Source organism: Herpailurus yagouaroundi, unplaced genomic scaffold (assembly GCF_014898765.1).
Source record: "Herpailurus yagouaroundi ecotype Mexico unplaced genomic scaffold, PumYag 181, whole genome shotgun sequence".
In the NCBI taxonomy this organism is placed as follows: Eukaryota; Metazoa; Chordata; class Mammalia; order Carnivora; family Felidae; genus Herpailurus; species Herpailurus yagouaroundi.
In genome coordinates, this window is record NW_024412412.1 from 35,558,468 (window position 1) to 35,577,534 (window position 19,067).

The window sequence follows — 19,067 nt, forward strand, 5'->3', positions numbered from 1 at the left end:
GGGGGTGGTAGAGGGAACTCCATCCACCTCCCCGGATGCAAGCTACCCTGTAGGTCCAAACAAACTGGTGCTGAGCAGGCTTGGGTCAGGGCAGGGCCTGTCCCAGAGGATGCAGAAACCACAGTGTTGGGCAAAAAAGGACAGAGTTTCCTGGGTGGGGATGGCCTAGGGCAGGGCGGGCCTCTGTGAGCAGCCACCCACCAGGCAGGGTCTCCCAGCTCCTGCAAAGGGCCAGGCATGTGCTAGCACCCATACCGGCACCCCACACCTGCAGAGGCAAGGGCACTGGGCAGGGGGCGGGGTCTCACCCCTGAGCCGCAGTAGCGCCCCAGTCTGGGGGCTGTGCTGTCATAGCCATCGAAGAGCTCCATGTAGTCGTAGCCACAGTCTGTCTCCTCCTCCACCTCGAAGGTCTGGAACACCAGCTCCACGCCATATCCTTCCTCTGCCACGATGACCCATTCGCAGTCCACCCCCCCAGGGTAGTTGTTGTCACCAAACTGCGCATGGGAGTAAAGATCCTTCGTCTTCACCTCTGCCCGAACCTGGCCTCCACACTCTGTGGGGGAGGAGCAACAGGTTTGGCCACCACTCCCCGAGCATGGCCAGGGACAGGGTACCGCACCTCACTGTGCTGAACCCTTATGGCTCGATGGAGAGAGGGCCACATGGCTAGGGGCGAGTGGGTTTGGACCTGCCTGGGACGTGGCCCAGAACAAGTGCTCTGCTGCTCTACTTCTGGATAGATGCCCACAGAGGACCAGGGACACACCGGGCTGTTAGGCAACTCTGAGCTGAGGCACTGGGGAGGGCACGCTTGTCAAAAGAGCACATTGCTAATTTGCTCCAGCTGATGGCTGTCATGGAAGAATGTGGGCTCTGCGTTGCCAGGGCTTCCATTCTTTTTTTTTTTTTTTTTTTTTTAATTTTTTTTTTCAACGTTTATTTATTTTTGGGACAGAGAGAGACAGAGCATGAACGGGGGAGGGGCAGAGAGAGAGGGAGACACAGAATCGGAAACAGGCTCCAGGCTCTGAGCCATCAGCCCAGAGCCTGACGCGGGGCTCGAACTCACGGACCGCGAGATCGTGACCTGGCTGAAGTCGGACGCTTAACCGACTGCGCCACCCAGGCGCCCCCAGGGCTTCCATTCTTAAGAGAGAAGAACGACATCTGGATTTTCTGCGAAAACTCTTGATTTTTCAATGTTGGCTCACATTTTTAAAAAACACACTGTGGGCCAAACAGAGCGGAACTGAGGGCCAGATAGAGTTCTGGGCTTCCAGTCTGTGACCCTCTGCTGGGAGGGGCAAATGAGAGCACGCAGGACAGGGTCCTCAGCGTCCATCCTCCTCTGGAAGCCCTCTGGCCTCTAGGAAATCTGGTGCTTATGTCTCCCTGGAGGGGTGAGGAGGGGGTGGGACAGGGCCTGAGCTACAAGGAAGGATGAGAGGCTCTGGACCCAGCAGTCCTGGGGACTCTGCAACAGGTGGCTCAAGACCCACAAGGAGCCTGTGAAGCCCCCATCTGACACCTGATGTTCCAGGCCTCCCAAGCCTGGGCTCCAGGCTTCCTCTACTGCTGCACTGTTTCCACTTCACTACTGTCCTGTCTTTACATACCAATTGCTCAGGCCAAACGAAATGACCTGCGGTCACCTGTACACACCCAGAGCTGTCCTGGGATTGTGGCTGTGCCTGGGCTCCTCCCCCTGCTGGAATGACCCCACCAACTCCTGCCCAGAGCTAGACCTCATCATGTTTTGTCTCATGCTATAACTATCTGTGCACGTCCCACCTCACCTCTGGACCGTGAGTTCCTGGTGCGCAGGGGTGAAGGGCTCATGCCTGATTCACCTCCATAAGCCCCTCTGAGTCTTGCATACAGCCAGAGCTCAGCAAATGGTTGTTAGATAAATGGACAAATGATCACTAAGTAGCCCCTCAAGGCCCGAGATATTTGTCTGCTTCATTTTTGTGACCTGCACTTAGAGCACTGCTTCATCATACATGTTATGTGTTAATAAATATCTCTAGACGAGTGACTTTTGGGTTTGGAATGTGGGTGGGCTGCCACACAGTCAGGCGTCCTACCGCTGGGGACTGTGGGGCTTCCCTCCCCATCCCTGGATTCCCCACCCACTGGCGTCACTGCCCTCTGTTTTCCGGCAACTTAGCGGCCCCTAATCGGGACCTCTCCCACTCTCCCTTTAGTGCTCACTCTCTGCTCCCCTGCCCGGCCCTCAGAACACAGTCTCTGTCTACCCAGGCCATAGCTCATCTGTCCCTTCATACACTCTTTCTAATCCCCCTGTGAAACTCCAGAGCCTGGGCCTGCCTGTGAGAGCAGGATCAGCAGAAGCTCGCAGAACAAGACAGCGTGAGGACATTGGGCTAGCCTGAGATGGCCTTACCTGTGGAGTGGGATGCCTGGAAGCCCTTCCTCTGGACGGAGTTGTCGGAGTAGAAGCGCAGGAACATGCGGCTGCCCGTGGCCAGGACAGGCTCAGGCTTCTTGCTCCCACAGAAGCGGCCCAGGACGGGGGCCTTGGCGTCACGGCCATCATACACCTCCAGGTGGTCATAGGCACACTCAGGCTGGGACTCGATATCCATCTCCATGAAGGTCTAGAGGGCACGAGGGAGGACAGCAAGTTCAGAATGCGTCTGGGGGGGGGGGCAGCAGGTGGCCCCAAATCTAGGCCTCCAGACCCCAGCTGATGGAGACCAGGGAAGCAGCCCCTGCCAGGGGCACTGCTGGTAGCAGTGAGGGAGGACCCGGGAATGGGTAATGGCAGGCACACCCCCAATATGTACTGGGACCGGGCCTCTGTCCAGACCAGACTTGGGGCTCATGAGGATCCTCACAGGGATGACAGCCCTGTGGGCTCAGCCAGGCCACCAGCCTGCAGTCTGCATGGCTCTGGTCAGGACCTCTGAATTACCCAGAGCTTTGGAACTGATAGGAAACAGGTGGTAGCCCGATGGCATGGAAGAGCAGGGGTCCCCATGCAGGCTGGGGTGTGGGTACCTTACCAGCTTGACCCGGTGGCCAGGGGTGCTAGAGATAGCCCAGGTGCACTCCTTCTTGCTGGGATATTTGTCAGGCCAGTTGGGGCTGGTGATGGTGCCGCTGGTGGATGTCACCTTGTGGTCACAGCCGGCTGTGGGGAAGTGAAGGTAAAGGGATCAGCAAGAACCTTGGTGCTCTGGTGCCTCCTGTGAGGAAAGGAACAAAGCCCTTCCCTCCTGCCCTCCTTGCTTCTTTCTCTTGTCCCCCACCCACAAGCTGATGGAAGGCTTACATTACTTCTTTTCTGCTCGGTTACCCATGGCCGGGGAAATCTAGCTGCTTGCCTCCAAGCGAGGTCTGCCTGGCAGCATCCATGAAAGCCGCCCTCACAGGCACTCCCGTGCAGATCCCTGGACCTTTGAGGCCTCCGGCCACACCCCCTCTGCCCTCCATGATGTTGTCATCCTCTGGTGTCCTGCCACACTTCCACATTCACAGAAGACTTTGGCACCTGACTCAGTTCTATACCCATTCCTGCTGCCATCCCAGGTGATGTCAGCCAACACTCTAGCCTCTCTGTTCCTGACCTTCTCAGCTCTATTGGCACTTATCTTCTTCCTCTCAAGCAGGGCTTGCTCATGACCTTACTCTAGGCCTTGCCATCACCTACCATTTCCTGATGCTACAAACACATCACCTCTCTGTGACCACTTCCTGTTCTTCCAGGGTGCTCAGGCCCTCACTATCCTTTCAACACTTCTTCAGCTTTAGAGAGACTTCCAGGGTCTTGATCCTTCTATTTTCTCCCAATATTTCCTCCTTGGTTGACTTAACTTGCTTCCCTATCTGGCTGGACTATATGGCTGATCACCCCAGCTGCTCATCATCATACTGTCCTTCTACTGTGTCCTCTCGGAAAACCCCATCTGCCTCAACCACTGGGAACCGAAACCACTTGATACTCTTGGATCTGTCCTTCACCACCTCCACCCCTTACCTCCTCAACAACGGCTCCAAATCTTCAGCCCTCTCCACTCCCATCCCTTCCCTCTCAGAAGATCACCTCACCTCCTGCCTCCCTGAAAAAAATCAGGGCCTCAGATATGAACAACTTCAGCTTCCCAGCCCCTCCCTGCAAACTCACCTTCCTCCTTCCTCGTCTCCAAAAAGGAGTCCCAGGTCCACCTGGGTACCTTTGTACCACAAATTATCCACCCTCACTCTCTGTGCCATCTCTGCCAGCCTGTGGACCCTCCTATGCTTTGCCCCATCCTAAAGTAACTCCCCCACAGCCCTACATTCCCCTCTAGCTGCCACCCATCCTTTCTCCTTTTCTTCTCAGTTGTTCTTCAAGAAAACTTGCTATTACCCCATTCTCACTGTTTATGGCTCTTTGATCCATTGCAATCTGCCTTCCCACCTCTGAGAGTGTAGCCTCACAAACGAATTTAAAAGCTGATGTTCATGATTTATTATCATCCAATCTGACAGGTTTCTTGGGGAAAAACAGGCGGCCAGTGCACTGTGGGCTGGGGAGGAGAAAGGGATGGATAGGTGCCTATGGTCAGCGGCTCACAGGATGAATACACAGCCATGAGGCCCAGAGAGCAGTGTGCAGGCTGCCCAGAGGCCCTGTGGAGGCAGGTAGAGCTCCTGGCTCTCCACAGTGGACCTATGGGCTGTGTCCATCATCCTTCTGTGGTTCTCCAAGGCCACATTCGCTGCTCTCCCCCATTTATACACAGGTCTTTGGGGCCCCCTAACTTCTCTGTGTGTGCCCACTTCTCCCATGGCTAGACTGCAATCTTCCTGGGGGCAGAGGGACTCCCCTCTTTTTTTTTTTTTTTTTTTTTTTTAGTGAGCCTTATGCCCAATGTGGGGCTCAAACTCACGACCCTGAGATCAAGAGTTGCATGCTCTACCAACGGAGCCAACCAGGCACCCCAGAGGAACTCCCCTCTTGAGGTCCCTGCAGAACTTTGCACAACCTCTGCAAGGAGGAGTCAGGAAATACTGATTTGTAATTTGCCTGTCATTTGAGTGAGGAATCATGAGTGCTTCTAAAATGACTCAGCTATGTACAGGTCGCCCACCCTAGAAGTGTAAAACCTCTCACAGCTATCTTGTTAATGTTGATGTACTCTTTTTCACACAGTACACACAGAGAGAGAACGCACTTTGGACAACCACAGAATAAGGTCCCCTCCAGCTAAAAGACGTGGAGGCCCTGTGAATCAGGAACTTCGTATTTGGGTAGACTGAAGTAATCGGGTTGGAAGCTCTTTAGTGTCCATTGGGTCACTGCTGAGTGCTTCAATTCTGTTTATTTTATCCAGGAGTTTATTTGTTTATACCTTGGTTGTCCACCTAAGAACAGTGAGAAGAGGCATTTGCCAGGCACTGTGCTAAGTGTTCAAGCAAGATCTGTAAACTTTAGTATGCTGCAAGGCAGTTACCATTGTTAATCATCTCATGGGTGAGGAACTGGAAGCTCAGAGAGGTGCAGTGATTCACCCAAAGTCACACAGACATTCAGTGGCAGAGCCAGGTCTGTGTTGTGCTGCTGGGATAGTATGCCCCAGCAAGCGGGGGACACAACGGCATTCGGGACTTGGAACAGGCCAGTGTTGTAGCATGTCCAAAGAGCTATCAGATGATGTTGGTGATGATATGAGTGCTGTTTTCAAATATCTGCAGGGCTTTAGTGTCTGGGAGGCGGTGACCCTGTTCTGAATGTCCCCAGGGGTCAGCAGTGTGACCAATAACGGCTGACATACGACTGTGCTTGCTATGAGCTCAGCACTGCTTGGAGCACTTCAGAGAGCCCTGTGCCCTGATGAGGTAGGTCTATTGCGACCTACGTGTCACACAGGAACAAACAGAAGTGCTCAAGGGTGCACAGCTGGCTAAGCAGTGGGGCTGGGCCAGGTAGCCTGGCTCCAGCCTGTGCTCTCGACCTCTGTGCCATCTCGACTCTCTGCCACAGGAAGGTCGTTATGAAGACAAGGACTTGCCCATGGATTTTAAGAAGCACTAAGATCAGTCTAAAAATGGAGCCTGGGGATGAGTGTGAGCCCCTCCTCTCCTAACATGCACAAGGAGACACGGAAGCATGTGTGGCTTGGATATTTTGAGGACGGAAGAATCTGTGGGCCAGGTGGGAGGCAAAACAAGGTAACCTCAGACACCACTCGTGACCTTGAGTCTACACCAGGCCAGATGGAGATGGCACCCATGTCCTCGTGTCCCCAGCCTCCAGTCCTTTGGGCCTGCTGGCCCTACCCTAGGGGCTCTGGGCGCTGCACTGGCAGCGCTTACCTTCCTTGCAGTCGTGTTTGTTGTCATGTAGGACGAAGCCACTGCGACACTGGCACTCATAGCTGCCGAAGGTGTTGACGCAGTCTTGCTGGCAGCCGCCGTTATCCTTGGAGCACTCGTCCTTGTCTGCAGGGGAGCAAACAAGGCGGGCCCAGGTCTGTGCAGGGCTGAGGTCGGGGTGGTCACCCCAGGGGAAGCGGGAGGCTGGCTGGGTTTCCTCCCCCCGGGGGGGCCAAGGCCACGGTGGGGTCCAGGGCAGTGCATCCAGCGGAGCCAGCTGAGTGGCCCAGCTGTGGGGAGAGAAAGTAGAAGTGGGGTGGAGGGAGGGCTGGGGGCTGGAGCTGACCAACATGGGCACCCTCTACCATTACCTGCTTACTGGACAGACGGACAAGTGGAAAAACAGACACACGGACAAGCAGACTGCAAGAGAAAGGAGCAGGACGCAGGGGTCCCTCTTTTACTTCACAACAGGAAATGTCACAGACACCATCAAAATGGGAGGGAGTGGGGGCAGGGAAGGTCCCCTGTCCATGGGAGGGGGGGACAAGGGGAGAGGAGAGCACCAGTTCTGTCCGGCCAGAAGGAGGCAGGCCGGAATGGCAGAGCGGAGGTGGGGGGTGGTCGGGCACTGAAGCCCCCATCCCATTCCGTCCAAGGTGAGGTTCCTGAGTAACAAAGGGTCCGGGAGGCCTGGCAGGCCTCACTGGGGGGTCCGGTTTCTTTTCTGCACTCGGAATTTGAGCTGGTGGGGGCGTCCCCGAGGGGGCTGCAGAGCGGGCCTCTTTTCTGAAACGAGAGAGAGAAGGAGAAAAGGGACCAAGGGGTGGGGGTGGAGGGCAGGGACCAGGGAGGGAGAGCAGTGAAAACCAACCCGGGGCCTCAGAGGCAGATTCACAGGGCAATGCGGGAAGGCGGCGGGACACACATGCAGGACGGCCATGTCCGGCGCAGCCAGGTCAAAGAGGAAGAGCAAGTGGGAAGAGGCACAGCGACAGAAACAGAAAGGAAGAGAGCCTGCGGCAGGAAGAAGGCCTGGAGGGGTAGGCACGAGGCCCGCACATATGGAGGGAGAGAAACAGAGTCTCTGGTAGAGGGGAGCAGCCCACGGAAAGGGTGGGCCCGGCTGGGAGCTCCGAGCTCTCACTCTGGCTGCTGCAGCTACAGGCTGTGTTTAGACACACACACCCACACCAGCATGCCCACAGACACGGGATCCCTCGGGGATGTACCGCGGTCCCACCGGGGCAGCACAGACACTGACCCACAGGTACACCACACTCAGGTGCAGGACCCACAGGGAGACATAGAGACCGCATGCACACATACCCCTGGCCAGCCATCCACCTGTGTGCACGTGTGCTTAAGGGACACACACTACTTCTTCCCACATGTGTGTGAGGAAGCGTGCGCACAGATACATAGGCAGGCACTCAGGGGCCAGTACGCGGGTATAAAGACACAAAAACACAGAGACCACAGGCTCTTCAGCAGACCTGTGGACTCAAGTGTGCTCACACATGCAGCTGCTCAAGTTCGGGTCAACCCACACACGCACTCTCCCATGAGCACACACACACAGAGACACAGGCTACAGGCATGTGTTTGTCACTCCCACACATGCTCCAGTATGTCTGCGGTCACTCTGGGGACTGTGTGCTTGGCACAGAGGCAGGTGTTCAGGGAAGCTGTGTAGATCGAACGGACACCCAGATTTCCAGAGGGGAATCGCGAGGTAGAAAGATGTCCGCTGGCATTCAAATGGACAGGTGGGGTCTGTGACAAAGGTGACTCTGTTCCTGGTCTCCATCAGTAGTGGAGGGGCCTGAGCACTGGCTTCCGGAAGGCCCGGCTTCTCCACTCCATTCTCAGGTGGGCCAGACCCCTTAAGGCCCGCAGGAACTCAAGGTCAAGAGGTGGGATCCCCAAGTCCCTCCCCAGGGCTCCTTCTCAGTTACAGCCTCACAGGGGATCCTCGCTGAGGGTCCTGTGGAAGCTGCCGGCCCTGCAGGAAGGTGGGGGTGAGGGGCACCCTACAGCCCAGAAACTCGCCTGTGACTACACTAGGAACTCTAGGGGCCCCATCTTACAAATGGAGCAAAGATTTGCCTGAAATGTTTTGAACCCCACACCTTCCCTATATGTGCACCCTAAATACCTAGTACAGTGCCTGACACATAGGAGGGGTAAAAGAAATACCTGCCCAGTAAACGAATGAGTGCGTGGGCAAGTGGGTGGCTGAATGGATGAGTGACAGAAAAGTGAGTCCTGAGGAAGGCCTGCTGTAGCGTCCCGGGGCAGAGCTCTGGCATGGGGGGGTGGGGAGTGGGAGTGGCAGCCTCACAGCCTCACCTCAGAGGAGCCGAGGAGCCAGGGAGCAGGTTGCAGGAGGGGCAGGAGCGGGGAGGGTGGACATGGCCCGGACAAGGAGACGGCACTCACCCTCCAGTGCCAAATGCCCCGGAAGGTGGCTGGGGTCAGACTGAAGGTCTTCAGGCTCTTTCTTCTCCTTCTTGGCTTAGGGTCTCCTCGCTGGGTGTCCCAAAAGTCCAAAGAGCCCCCCTCCTGGGGGGCCAGAGTCAGATGCCCCATGCCCTGAGGGCTGAACGAACCTTGATGCCCACTGGTGAGGGTCCTCTGCAGGTTTCTTAGGCAGCAGGGCATTGCACGTGTGTGTGTGTGTGTGTGTGTGTGTGTGTGTGTGTGTGTGTGGCTGTGCACGTGTGTGTGTGTGCATCTCTGTGTGGGGCTGAGGGGGCAGGTGGCCCAGTGTCAGGCCAGGGCAGGGCAGTACCCAGGGGTGGAGAGACCTGGGCTCTAGCCTGACAGATGTGTCGGTCCCCCTCCCGCCTCTGAGAGTCAAGTAACAGAAGGGCAGAAAGAGACGAGAGTAAGCAGGTAATGGTTTCCCCAGGGCTGAGCCCACCCCTGAGTAGGTGTTACATCCCCTTGGCCCTCTGGTGAGCACCCTGTAGGAGTTCCAGGTGGGCATAGGGAAGAAAAGGATTCGCATTGCAAGGGGAGGGGGTCTCAGCAAGCAGTGGGGCAGGGGCTGTGGGGCACTTTAAGCAGAGCAGGATGGCTGGCAGTGACAAGCAGGGAACCAGTGCACAGGGGCAGTGCATGGCATCCAGGTGGGGCAGGCAGGGGTGCAGGGATGCAACATAGGGGGCTTGAGGATGCAGGACCCTGGGCAAAGGGGGGGAAAAGGAAGGCAATGTGGACTAGGCCATGGGCTTCCTGCCTTCCTGCTACCCCATGCCCGGCCCACCAGGCCAGCTGGAGATCAGAATCCCTGGGCCACTCCCATATAAAACCAGCTGCTTCAGCCACTCCCTCCACCTCCCACTCCCCAACTCAAGTTCATGGAGTTCCCACCCCACACTATCAACGTCCCAAGTCAAAGAGTGCCTCTGAAAGACCACCAGCCTTGCCCCAGGATGAAGGACTGAGGGAAGACTAAGGCAGGGGGCAGGTCTCCTGGGACCCCTGGAGGCCCAACTCAGAGAGGTTGACTGCATTTTAGGCCTCCCAAGAATGGGTCCATCAAAGGGGCTTGATCACAAGCCTTATACGGGGCAGCTCTCAATAAACATATGCTGGTTGGATCTGAGTTCCTCACCTATGGGCTGAGGGTGAGTGGGAAGGCTTTGGTGTTGATGAGAGGGAGGCTCCTCATCGTTTCTGAAGGCCTCGGCATGAACCCATTTGGCATGTGGGTCTGATTAGAGATGTGGCCGCTGCCAGATAATCTGCCCCACACACTCCAAGGCAAACACCCTCCTCCTCTGCATGCACCCTGCGTTCTCTGGCCATGCTGAACTCCCTGTTTCCAGGGCCTGCCCTCTCTGGGGCCTCAGCATGATGGCTCCTGAAAGGAAAGCCCTCTCCTTTCATTTCTTCATGCCTATGTACTGCCCATCCTCAGGCTGGTTCCCATACAGCCCAGAGGGTTCAGGAGTAATGGGGTTCAGGAGCAGAGGGGTTGGCCTGGTGGTGGTGGGCTAATGGGGGGAGCAGGGGACAGACCCTGCTGGCCTGGTAACAGAGAGGGCTAGAAAGTGCAGGGGTAGTGTGGCAGGGGGGAGGGGCGGTGGGCTCACAGCTGGGTAGTCCGGGTTACCTGAGAAGAAGTGGGCCTTGAAGCCCTTTTTGGAGACGGTGTTGTCAGACTTGAACTCCACACGCATGTTGTTGTACTGGGAGGTGATGACCTCGGGCTTCTCGGAACCACAGAACTTGCCATGTAGCTTGGAGTCAGCCGTGAGCCCACTGCGTACTTCCACGAAGTCATACTTGCACACCTGCAGGGCAGTGCAGCTCTAGGCCTGCCTCCTCCAGGAAGCCTCTCCTGACCACCCCCACCTGGGAAGGCTCCCTTTTGTCCTTTTGTCTTTAGTCACCCATCTTACATAATCTAACAACTCAAAAAGGTGCCAAGCCACCCCCACGGGATCCTCTTGCGCTCCCCACACAAGCCCTGACTGAGTCTTGCCTTGCTCCACATTCCCCTGTGCACTCCCTGACCTTCAAGCCCTCCTCCCCGACCCTCCCCTGCTTCCTGGAATTGGGAGCAGTCTCTCCTCCTCTACATTCTTTGGGTATTTCATATGGAAGGAAGCAGGCACTGAGCCGAGCTCCCACGCCTCAGACCTTCCTGAGTCTCCTCAGCTCTGGTGGGCACTTACGTCATTGCCTTCCGTCTCGAAGAAGTCGAACTGCAGGGAGATGCGGTACTGGGTAGGGGCCACCAATTGCCAGATGCAGTTTTTGTTAGGGGGGTACTCCTTGGGCCAGCCTGGGCTGGTGATGGATCCGTTGAGCTTGGTGAGGAATCCACCACAGGCAGCTGTGGGGACAACAGAGGTGGCATCAGCCACCAGGAGTCCCCACTCTAGGTAAGGGCCAGGGGTAAGGGTGCATTAAGGAGAAGAGGGGGATGTGTGGATGCCCTGCGGTCCTGGGGCTTGTGTCTGGTCTCTCAAGGATGGGAGGGAAGCAGGCAGGGTGAGGGGTGTACCTTCAGAGTATGAGGAATTGGGGAGTCATATGCATGAACACTCTACTTTCTCAGGGCCTCTGCTAAGAAGGAGGCGGGGAGTGAAGGGCTCAGGGAAGGCTGGGCCGGTGGGCAGTGAGGACTGGAGGCAGGGAGAGGAAGGTGGGTAGAGAAAAGACACACAGCAAACCCAGGCTGAGCTGCAGGTAGTTGGCAGGGAATGCTCTCACCTCAGGGGCAGGTATAGGGAGAGGCTGAAAAAAATCATTGCCTGTCTGAAAACAGTGGTTTCCAAACTGGGGATCATGACCTTCAAGAGGATGATGAAATCAACCAGCAGGTCATGATCAGCATTTTAAGTGAATAAAAATGAAAAAAAAAAAAAAATACCAGAGTGCATCACACCTGGTAAGTGTGTTCAGGGGGCTGCAGGGCTGCCAAATAAAATGTATTCCTTGTTGGTGATGAGTGAAGAAAGTGCTAGGGAATCTGGGCTTTCCCAGGAAGGGGTGTGTCCAAGGGCTTAAGGGATCTGGGCTAGAGGGTCTGGGCCCTGGGGCTGTGTTGGAGGCACTCACCCTCACAGCGGCGCTTGTCCGGGGCCAGCTCATACCCAGGGTCACAGCTGCACTTGTAGCTGCCCAAGGTGTTGAGGCACCGCTGCTCGCAGCCTCCGCGGTTGGGCCGTGAGCACTCGTCCACCTCTGCCAATTGGGAAGAAAGGGTGTCAGTGACTGCCAGGCCAGGGCCTGCCTCCTGTGCTCTGCTTGAGAGTCAAGTCCAGTGTCCCTCAGCCTTCCTGCGACCACCTCCAGCCCCACTGCAGGGGACAGGAGTCAGCTGTGGACCACTCAGCTTTGAGGCTGTGGCCCTCTCTACCCCAGCCAGCCCCCCAACTCGGTCCCCAGGGGTTCCTACTCCTGAGAGCCCCAAAGGGACAGGTAGTAACCTGAAGGAGGGGACAGGTAGACCCCACAGAGCCTTTCTTTGACCACAATGGCTGGGCTGGTGACCACCACCATTTATCGGTGCCTCTTGTGTGTCATTCCCCAGCCTTTCTTCATTTATCCTTCAATCCTGACATGACCAGTGATGGAGGGACTGTTACTATCCCCATTTTACAGATGAGGAAATGAGGTTCAGACAGATTACCTGTCCACAATCACACCGGTAAAAGAAATCCATGCTGCCTTGCTTCCTCCCTAAGCTTCTATGGCACTTCCTGCCTCTATGCCTCACTGGCATTTCTTCTACACAAACTTTTGGACTTTAAGGCAACTCCTGAACTACTATTTCAATTCACAGTTGAGCACCTACCACGTGTCAGCTACTTTTACATATGTGTGTCATTTACTCAATGAGATATGCAGTTTCTCAGTGCAGTTGACCTCTTCTCCCCAGTTAGGCCATAAATTCAAGCACAGGGTACCATGGTCTATGCATCCCTCATAGAATCTCTGTGTAGAATGGGTGAATAAAGAAGACATGAAGTCACCACAGCAATATTCACAATAGCCAAGATGTAGAAACAGCCTAAATGGTCACCAACAGATGAGGATAAAGAAAATGTGCTACAGGATTTAGAAGAATTAATATTGTTAAAATGTCCATACTACCCACAGCAAACTATAGATCCAAAGTAATCCTGACCAAAATACCATTTTGCACAGAACTATAACACATTATCCTAAAATGTGTATGGAACCACAAAAGATTCCAAGCAGCCAAAGCAATCTTGAGGAAGAACAAAGCTGAGGGGCATGCTCCCATATTCCAAACTGTAGTGCAAAGCTATAATCAAAAACAAATAAATCAAAATGGTATGGTACCGGTACAAAAACAGACAAATAGATCAGTGGAAGAGAATAGAGAGTCCAGAAAAAAAACCTCATGATTATGTGTTCAATTATTCTATGACAAAGGAGGCAACAATATACAATGGGGAAAAGACAGCCTCTTCAATGAATGGACAGATCAGACAGCTACATGCAAAAGAATGCAGCTGGACCACTTACTTACATTATACACAAAAAGAAACTCAAAATGCGTTAAAGACTTAAATATTCGACCTGAAACCATGAAACTCCTAGAAGAAAACCAAGGCAGTAAGCTCTTTGGCATTGGTATTAATGATATTTTCTTTGGATCTGTCTCTTCAGGCAAAGACAACAAAAGCAAAATAAACAAATGGGACTACGTCAAACTAAAAAGCGTTTGCACAGTGAAGGAAACCATCAACAAAACAAAAAGTCAACTTAATGGGAGAAGATATTCACAAATGTTATATGAAATAAGTGGTTGACATCCAAAATATATAAAGAACTCATAAAACTCAATATAAAACGACTATTGATTAAAAATGGGCAGAGGACCTGAATAGACGTTTCTCTAAAGAAGACATACAGATGGCCAACAGACACATGAAAAGATGCCCAATATCACTCATCATCAGAGAAAATGCAAATCAAAACCACATTGAGATATCACTTCACACCTGTCAGAATGGAGAGTATCAAAAAGTTAAGAATAACAAGTGTTGGTGGAAGATGTGGAGAAAATAGAACCTTCTGCATGTTGGTGGGAATGTAAATTGGTTCAGCCACTCTGGGAAACAGTATGGAGATTCCTCAAAAATTTAAAAACAGAACTACAATATGATCTAGCAGTTCCACTTTTGGGCATTTATCTGAAGAAAATGAAAACACCAATCTGAAGAGATATATACAGCCCCATGTTCACTGAAGCATTATTTACAACAGCCAAGATATGGAAGCAATTAAAGTGCCCATCAATAGATGAATGGATAAAGTAGATGTGGTATATACATACAGTGGAATATTACTCAGCCACAGAAAAGAATGAAATCTTACCATTTGTGACACCATGATGGACCCAGAAGGTATGAGGCTAAGTGGAATAAGCTAGACAAAGATAAATACTGTATGATTTCACTTACATGTTGAATCTAAAAACAAAACAAATGAACAAACAAAACAAAACAGAAACAGACTCATAGATATGGAGGACAAACTGATGGGTGCCAGAGGAGAGGGGGTGGAGGGATGAACAAGATAGGTGAAGGGAATTAAGACGTGCAGTTTTCCAGTTATAAAAAAAAAAAAAAAAAAGCAAGACGTGGGGATGTAATATACAGCATAGGTAATATAAGTCAACAAGATTGTAACAACTTTGTAAGGTGATGGATGGTAACTAGACTCACCGTGGTGACCATTTTATAATGTACATAAACATTGAATCGCTATGTTGTACCCTTGAAACTAACAGGATATTGTGTGTCGATTACTCTTCACTTTAAAAAATGTGTTATATATACACAGTGGAATAAAAATGGATGAACCTTATGAACATTATGTTCAGTAAAAAAGCTAGTTACAGAAAGACAAATACTGCAGGATTCCACTTATACGAGCTATCTAAAATAGATTCAATAAATGAATGAATGAATGAGTGGATGAATGAATGAATGATGGCTGCCAGGGGTTGGGGGCTGGGGGAAATGTGGAGCTGCTAATCAAATAGGCATAAAGTTGCAGTCAAGCAAGATGAATAAGGCTTGGAGATCTGCTGTAGAGCACCGTGCCTTCGGCCAGCAACATGGTATAGTACACTTACAAATGCATCCAGAGGACACATCTCAAGCTACGTGTTTTTACCACAACAAAACACAATTTTAAAAATTAAAAGAAGGAATGGAGGAGATGGATTGGCCATGGGGGTGGGCCAGGTGGGGAATGGGGAAGGAGCACCTTTGAAAAAGTTGACAGCAAAGCCAGCTTTGTTAATGGATCCGTCAGAGACGAATTTGAGCCAGAGGCGACTGGAAGTGCTCTTGATGTCATCCGGCTTCTCGTAGCCACAGTAGCGCCCGATGAGGGTGCTGCTCTCACTGTGCCCATCACGCACCTCCAGGTAGTCGTAGGCACAGCTGTCATGGCGCTCGATCTGAGGGTCAGGGGCTGGATCAGCTGGAGCAGCTCTGGTGGCCAGGGCCCAACACCAGGAAACCCACAACAGGTGGGACAGCAGGGTCTCCGACCTACCTCAAAGGACTGGAAGGTGAGGCCCACGTGGAAGCCCTCAGACACCTGGATCCGCCAGATGCAGACTTTGCTGGGCCGATAATCATCAGGGTAATTGGGTGACTGGATGTGGCCATTGTCCTTCTTCACATCTCCCCCACAGATGGCTTTGGGGACACAGGGTGAGGTCAGTTAGAATGCTCTGCTCAGCTCAAGAGCCCCTCTCTCCCCTCCTTACCCCTCCCCCCAGCTTCTTAGTGCCCCCAGGCCTGGCCAATCCCACTGGGGTCTCTGCTTCCCTCATGCTCCCTTGACCTTGCCCTTAGTGTGCCAGGAGTGAGCGTTTTGATCCCCAGGGACCACACCCAATCCTCCCTCGTCACTCTTCTTCCGTACCTTCATAGACGGCAAAGAAGCCCTTCCCGACCCAGTTGCTGCTGCTGCGGAACTCGACCCAGAGACGGCTGTCGGTGGAGACAATAGGCTCGGGGAGTTTGCCCCCGCAGAAGCGGCCTGCGCAGACAGTGTGGACAGAGGGCAGTGAGGCCTGAAGTGGGTCCCTCTCCCCTCCCTGCTCCAGGGCTGTCCCTCCAGGGAGCCTGTCCCACCACTCTAGGGGCTCAGGGGCTCAGGGGCTCTGGCCTTGGTCTGCACTTTGGCACACGATCTCAAGGCCCTCCAGTTGGCCTGAAACTAGTCTAAGGTCTAGTGTGGTCTTGAAGGGCCAGAGAGTACTAACTTCTACAGGATTTTATGCACTCGAGGAATAGAATATGAGTTCTGGGAGGAAAGGGGACTTCCCAAAATATCAAACTGTATCTGTGTTTTAGTTATCTTTTTTTAAAAGTAGGCTTCAAGCCCAGCACGGAGCCCAATGCAGGGCTTGAACTCACGACCCTATTAAGACCTGAGCTGAGATCAAGAGTCAAACACTTAACCAATTGAGCCACCCAGCAGCCCTATTTACTTTTTTCAAAGAGCATATTATCATTACTTTTCTTATTTGACCTTCATGCAAACAAGTAATAACCAAGAACGAACTCAGCTTTCTTTGTACATTTAGAATGTTTTCATTTGACCAAACGCAAGAGATGGCAGAGGACCCCAAATAAATCCTAGAATCTAGGGACTGGGTCAGAAAATGTCCCCTTTGAAATAAAACCTGACAGGAATCTGTGTAAGCAGATGAGGCTGGCCATTTGTAGAATTCTTTGTAGTGGAGAATCAAGTAGGGATGGTTTGTGTGTTCTGGAGTAAGATTGGGTGTTTCCCAACCTTCAGCAAGGGACAGAGGGTGCTGACCCAGGAATGTAAGTTATGAAAAAGAAACTGTAATCTTGGAAATGCTAACATGTCTTCAGGAGGAAGTGTTGTAATGACAGCTGCTTTGGGTGACTAATAAGAAATATTCAAATATCAGAAACTGGGGGGAAAAGAGATGGTTAGTAACGGTTTGTCATCCTGCTTCAGACACAGGCTGTGGAGCAAAGACTCTAGTGACAATGAGTAGTCCCGGGCTATTTAGGGTTATGTCCAGATTGGAGAAGGAGAATTCACACAGCTCCTCAGGCTTGACGCAAAAGCTTCTTTTGGCCCTAACTCCATGTCCATTAAAATAACTTCTGTCCTGTGGTTCTGACTACACATCCCCCACTTACTCACCACCCCCCACCACCAAGGGACAAAGTATCCTGTGCAAACAAGTCTGTGCCAGGTAGGTAGGCCTCTGTGGTGTGCCAGGCTGCATTGTGGGTACCCTTAAGCCAGACCTTGCAGATAGAGAAAACAGAGCCTCTGAAATTGCCCAGATGAGGAGAGCCTGGAACTGTGGAGATGTGCCTGTCTGTCTCCCTCTGTCAACTTATATGACTCCCCTGACCCACACACTGAGAGTCACCTCTGGGGGAGGCCCAGAAGCCCATACCAAAGACCCTAAGGTCCAGACTAGGGAAGGGATTTGCCCAAAGTTATACACTTGGTGATGGAGTTATCAGGCACTGACTGTATCAGGAGTCCAGTTTCCCACACCAGATCACCCTTGGCCAAGCTATGGGTTTCAGGGGAGGATGAAGAGAATATGAGTAGGTGTAGGAAGGAAGTAGCCACATCAAACTGAAAAGCTTTTGCACAGTGAGGGAAATGGTCAACAAAACGAACAAGCAATTTACTGAATGGGAGACGATGTTTGCAAATCATACATTGGGTAAGGGATTTCTATCCAAACTATATGTAAAGAATTTACACAATTTAATATAAAAAAACCAAACAACCCAATTAAAAAACGGGCAGAGGACTTGAGTAGACATTTCTCCAAAGAAGACATACAGATGGCCAACAGACACATGAAAAGATCCTCAACATCACTCATCATCAGGAAATGAAAATCAAAACTACAATATCACCTCACACCTATCAGAATGGCTAGTATCAAGAAGACAAGTTAAAAAAAAAAAAAAGGTGGGGGGCGCCAGGGTGGCTCAGTCAGTTGAGCATCCAGCTCTTGATTTCAGCTCAGGTCATGATTCCAGGGTTATGGGATCAAGTCCCGCATCAGGCTTCATGCTGAGTGTGGAGCTTGCTTAAATAAGACCACCGACAACAGGTTTGAGGAAGTGGTGATAAGGGAACCCTTGTACACTGTTGATAGGAATGCAAGCTGGTGCAGCCACTCTAGAAAACAGTATGGATATTCCTCAAAAATTAAAAATAGAACTACCGGGGCACATGGGTGGCTCAGTCGGTTAAGCGTCAAACTCTCTCTCTCTTTTTAATGTTTCTTTATTTTTGAGAGAGAGAGAGGATGAGAGAGAGAGAGAGAGAGAGAGAGAGAAAGAGGGAGAGAGAGTGGGAGAAGGGCAGAGATGGGGAGACAGAATCTGAAGGAGGCTCCAGGCTCTGAGCTGTCAGCACAGAGCCTGACATGGGGCTCGAACCCACAAACCATGAGATCACAGCCTGAGCCAATGTTGGACACTTAACTGACTGAGCCACCCAGGCGCCCCTAAGTGTCGGACTCTTGATTTTGTCTTGGGTCATGACCTCATTCATGGTTTGTGAGATCAAGCCGTGCATAAGGCTCTGCGCTAACAGTGTGGCTCCTGCTTGGGATTCTCTCTCTCCATCATTCTCTGCCCTGCCCTCCGCTCAAAATAAATAAATCAACTTTAAAAAAAATCTAAAAAAATATAACTACCTTATGATCCAACAATTCCACTTTTGGGTGTTTATCAAAAGAAAACGAAAACACCAATTCAAAGAGAGATATGCAATCTCATGTTCATTGCAATATTATTTACAACAGCCAGGTGATGGAAGCAACCGAAGTGTCCCTTAGTAGGTGAATAGATTGAATAAGATGTGGGCTATCCATATCACTCAGCCATAGAAAAGAATGAGATTTTGCCATTCGTGACACCAACGGATGGACCTAGAGGGTATGATGCTAAGTGAAACAAAGAAAAATACCATATGATTTCACTTATATGTGGGATCCAAAAACAATACAGATGAACAAACAAAGCAAAACAGAAACAGACTCATAGATACAGAGAACAAATTGATGGGTGCCAAAGGGGAGGTGGTGGGAGGTAGACAAAATAGGTGAAAGAGATTAAGAGACACAAGCTTCCAGTTGTACACTTGATCTTAGCCAGAAGGCCGAGAAGTGATACAAGCTTCCAGTTACAAAATAAATCAGG

At 51.9% G+C, this 19,067-nt stretch overlaps 1 protein-coding gene across 3 annotated transcripts in view; it reads right to left on the reverse strand.

Annotated features, from left to right (window-relative positions):
- The window catches only part of BMP1 (bone morphogenetic protein 1), a 44,083-nt gene that overhangs the window by 2,430 nt on the left and 22,586 nt on the right, over positions 1–19,067 (reverse strand). For 2 of the 3 annotated variants that reach the window (XM_040490303.1, XM_040490304.1), the window contains 10 exons: positions 15,766–15,882; positions 15,391–15,536; positions 15,097–15,292; positions 11,908–12,033; positions 11,019–11,179; positions 10,454–10,634; positions 6,331–6,456; positions 3,036–3,163; positions 2,414–2,627; positions 309–559 (listed from right to left, as the gene is read on the reverse strand). In XM_040490303.1, the coding sequence (XP_040346237.1) occupies positions 309–559; positions 2,414–2,627; positions 3,036–3,163; positions 6,331–6,456; positions 10,454–10,634; positions 11,019–11,179; positions 11,908–12,033; positions 15,097–15,292; positions 15,391–15,536; positions 15,766–15,882 (1,646 nt within the window). Of the gene's footprint in view, positions 1–308; positions 560–2,413; positions 2,628–3,035; positions 3,164–6,330; positions 6,457–6,754; positions 7,120–10,453; positions 10,635–11,018; positions 11,180–11,907; positions 12,034–15,096; positions 15,293–15,390; positions 15,537–15,765; positions 15,883–19,067 lie in introns of those variants that run through there. The other variant, XM_040490305.1, reaches the window with a different exon arrangement.